Here is a 3,992-nt window from a genome sequence, read left to right on the forward strand (position 1 = left end):
TCTAATGGGGGAAATCAGGCATATAGGGTATAACTGCAACATGCTTAGTAATCCTGTAGCAACATGAGTGAAGTAATGTGGAAGCTATGAAACACAAGTGACCACTGGGAGGAAAGGCTTTACTTAGGAGATCACATGAAAGTGTTATCTTGAATCAGGCATCAAAGGAGCAAAGCCATTCCATATTAAAAGGACTAACACCCAGCAATAGTGTCCAACCTGTGATCTGTGAGATGGCTATGAATTTGGCCCAACACAAAATCGTAAATTTATTTAAAACTTTGTTTTGCTCATTAGTTTTCATTATTTGTTTGGGTATTTAATGTGTGGCCCAAGACAACTCTTCTTCTTCCAGTGTGGCCCAGAGATGCCAAAAGGCTGGACACTCCTGGATACGGAAACAGCAAAGAATGTTTGGCTAGAGCACAAATTTATGGCACAGAGTGCAGAGAGAGGGAAGGCTAGGGAAGTAGGTCAACACCAGATTTGAGGCTCTCTATTCCTACATGTTGTGCCAATAAGTTTGGACTTTCCCTTTGGGTACTAAAATGCCAAGGTTGATAATCAAGGAATTGTCTAGGAAATCTCTAAGAATTTTCTCAGAAATTGTTTAAGAATAGATTCTGTAGCTACATGTTGAGAGATTATTTAGTTCCTATGTGGTTTAGACCCTTACTTATGGTGATCACCTGACTCAATTTGCCCTGGACTCTCCTAGGTTTAACAAGAAAATAGCTAAGTCTCCAGAAAATTTGTTTTCACTGATAAAAGTCATCCTTGTGGATGTGAAGATTAAGAGGGATAAGAACATGGATATACAGTGATTCATGGTGTAGAAATAGTGGAAGTGGTAAGATGGCAGTTGTAGTTGTAATCTTGGGTCTTTTGCCCACTAGGAATCCAGGTGGGAACCAAATTTTATTCCACACCACCTGAAGCCTTCTGCATGATTCTGAGTGACACTCATGTCCTCAGCAAGATGACACGCCACTTTGGATATGTGTCCCCATTGGTAAACAGACTATTAGAGCAAAGATTTGTGGAAAGAAGGTATCACTAGGAAGAGTATACCTCGCATGACCCCTTAGGGTCTAGAAGACTTGTGTCACCCCCCTAGACATTTCCTGATTTTTTCTTCACCCTATGCCTGATGCTGGCCACCAATAGTCCCAGGAGAAAAGGGCTCTGTAACACTGCTTCACATTTGAGGACTCAGATCTGCTTTTTGACAACTCACTGGAAGCTACAGGTTCACTTCAGGCATGAGGCATAAATATAATGACTAGAGTTTCTAACAATACAGGACCACAACACATGGTTGGTGGGAAATAATAGCTAATATTTATTGCATGCTTCTCTGAATTATTTGAGTTAATTTATTTAACCCTTACAACAGTCCCAGGAGGTAGGCACTATGATTGTTTCCACTTATAGAGATAGAAAAAGATAAGTGAAATGGCTTTTCCAAGATCACCAATGAATGTAGGTGGAAGAGATAGGATATTGACATTTTAGGCCATGCTCTCAAAATACAATATATGCTACTGTACTAAGTAGACAGATGGATGAACAAATAAATAGATGGACTTTACTGATCCAGCGGCAGAGAGAAGAAGTGACAACAGATGCCCTAGGGCTGAGATTTTGTGTTCTTCACTATCCCAAAATATTTTAAAGAACATGTGTATTTTTAAAATAGAATTTATTAAAATAGATATTTTAGCCATAATTCCAAGCATTCTGAATATTTTATGTTCTCTGTATACCCCAGATAATACATTTTCAAAAATCTACATAGGTTTTTATTGGGTACACTTACACTAGAAAATATAATTCTAACTCTCATTTAAAAAAAAAAGTAAGCTGTAAACGTAATTCTCTGGTATGTAGATCATAGATCAAACAAGGAAAATGATAGACCAGTCTGTTCTTTATAGATTCATATAGGTTTTATATGATTATACTTCTTCCTGAAATAAAAAGCTCTGTGTATGGTCTTTCCTTTGCTCTTCTGAGTTGTATACACATAATCTGTTACATAGGTTTTAACCTTGGAGGGAACAATTTTTCCCTGGAACCAGGATGAACTCAGAATATGGACTTGTGGGGAATGTGAGGAGAAAAAAATGGCTAAGAAAAACAGCTAGAGCCAGAGCAAGATCTCTCTTTTTGAGATCACTTTCTTGGATCCTTTCTGTTCATATTTGGGAAGGACACAGAAAAACATATGTTATGCCCAGAGTATTTGGAGACCATTTGAGACTTCTCTTCTGCTCCTTCTTTTTGCAGATGTAAACAGCAAGGAAATGCAAAGTAGAAACCACACTTCTGTGTCCTACTTTATTTTGGTGGGCCTGCACTACCCACCACCACTGGGGGTACCACTCTTCCTAGCTTTCTTTGCCATCTATGCCCTCACTGTCTGTGGCAATGGGCTCATTATTCTCACAGTCTTGGTGGACACCAAGCTCCACCGCCCCATGTACTGGTTCCTATGCCACCTCTCCTTCTTGGACATGACCATTTCCTCTGCCATTGTCCCCAAGATGTTAGCTGGTTTTCTCTTGGAGAGCAGGGTTATCTCCTTTGGGGGCTGTGTAATCCAACTTTTTTCTTTCCATTTCCTGGGCTGCACTGAATGCTTCCTTTACACACTCATGGCTTATGATCGTTTCCTGGCCATTTGTAAGCCTTTACATTATGCCACTATCATGACTCACAGCATCTGTAACTACTTGGCTCTAGGGACCTGGCTGGGAGGCACACTCCACTCACTTTTCCAGACAAGCTTCATATTCCGCCTGCCTTTCTGTGGTCCAAACAGGGTTGACTATTTCTTCTGTGACATTCCTGCCATACTGCGTCTAGCTTGTGCTGACACCACTATCAATGAACTGGTCACCTTTGTGGACATTGGTTTCCTAGCCCTCGCCTGCTTTGTGCTTATCCTCACTTCCTATGGCTGCATAGTGGCTGCCATCCTGCGAATCCAGTCTGTTGATGGACGCCGCAATGCCTTCTCCACCTGTGCTGCCCACCTCACTGTCGTCATTGTTTACTATGTGCCTTGCACCTTCATTTACCTTCGTCCTGGCTCACAGGAGCCCCTAGATGCGGTGGTGGCTGTTTTCTACACTGTCATCACTCCCTTACTTAACCCTGTCATCTATACACTGCGCAACAAAGAAATGAAGGCAGCGATATGGAGGCTGGGAGCGGGGAAGGATTTGCAGCCTCATTGACTCCAGACATCCCAGACATACAGTAGATACCAAAATTTAAAGCACCAATGGGACACCCAATAGTTGGGAAGATTTAAGACAGAAAGAGAGGGAAGGATTCATGTAGAGTAAAGGACTTCTAGGTACAGAGGTGAGAACACTTGTAAGTTCCACATTGGACCTGCTTTCAAACATAGTACTCTGTATTTCTTTCCTCTGTACCAATGGAAATCAAGCAAAGCACCTCAGCAAGGATGGAACTTTGCAGGAAATATCCAAGATAAGTAAAATATTCACATCAAAGCTCTGTTTGTCTGTGACATCTACCTACATGTATATTACTGCTTCTAATCCCTGTATTGATACCCATATAGTTTTTTACAGGTCACAGATAAACTTTACGCAAACCAACTGACTTGACTTGGACAACAATTATGTGAGGTAGGTATTATTCTTCTCAGATGGTGAAAGAACTGTGGGGAAACTAAAGTTCAGAAAATAGGTGCCTTTTCCAAACTCCCTACTCTCTGTCTTTTACTTTGACAAAAAAAAAAAAAGGTAGAGGAGCCCTGACCTGTGTGGCCCAGTTGGTTGGGCATCATCCCACAAAGCTAAAGGTCACCAATTTGATTCTCAGTCAGGCCACATGCCTGGGTTGTGGGTTTGGTCTCTGGTTGGGGCCTGTGACAGAGGCAACTAATTGATGTTCCTCTCTCATATCAATGTTTCTCTCCCTCTCTTTCTCCCTCCCTTCTCTTTCCTCTAAAAATA

General features: G+C 41.4%; 1 protein-coding gene across 1 annotated transcript; it reads left to right on the forward strand.

Moving 5' to 3' along the window:
* Positions 1 to 2,273: 2,273 nt before the first annotated feature.
* Positions 2,274 to 3,242, forward strand: LOC123832604 (olfactory receptor 10G6). Its single transcript, XM_045860355.1, has one exon. It carries the CDS (start codon positions 2,307 to 2,309, stop codon positions 3,240 to 3,242), a length of 936 nt encoding a protein of 311 aa, XP_045716311.1. The 5' UTR covers positions 2,274 to 2,306.
* The last annotated feature ends 750 nt before the right edge of the window (positions 3,243 to 3,992 follow it).

Source organism: Phyllostomus hastatus, unplaced genomic scaffold, assembly GCF_019186645.2.
Source record: "Phyllostomus hastatus isolate PE091 unplaced genomic scaffold, TTU_PhHast_1.1 phas_scaffold_193, whole genome shotgun sequence".
Lineage (NCBI taxonomy): Eukaryota > Metazoa > Chordata > Mammalia > Chiroptera > Phyllostomidae > Phyllostomus > Phyllostomus hastatus.

What these genes read in the sequence shown, in the direction of transcription:
- LOC123832604 (XM_045860355.1), top strand. Translation starts at nt 2,307, where the DNA reads ATGCAAAGTAGAAACCACACTTCTGTGTCCTACTTTATTTTGGTGGGC.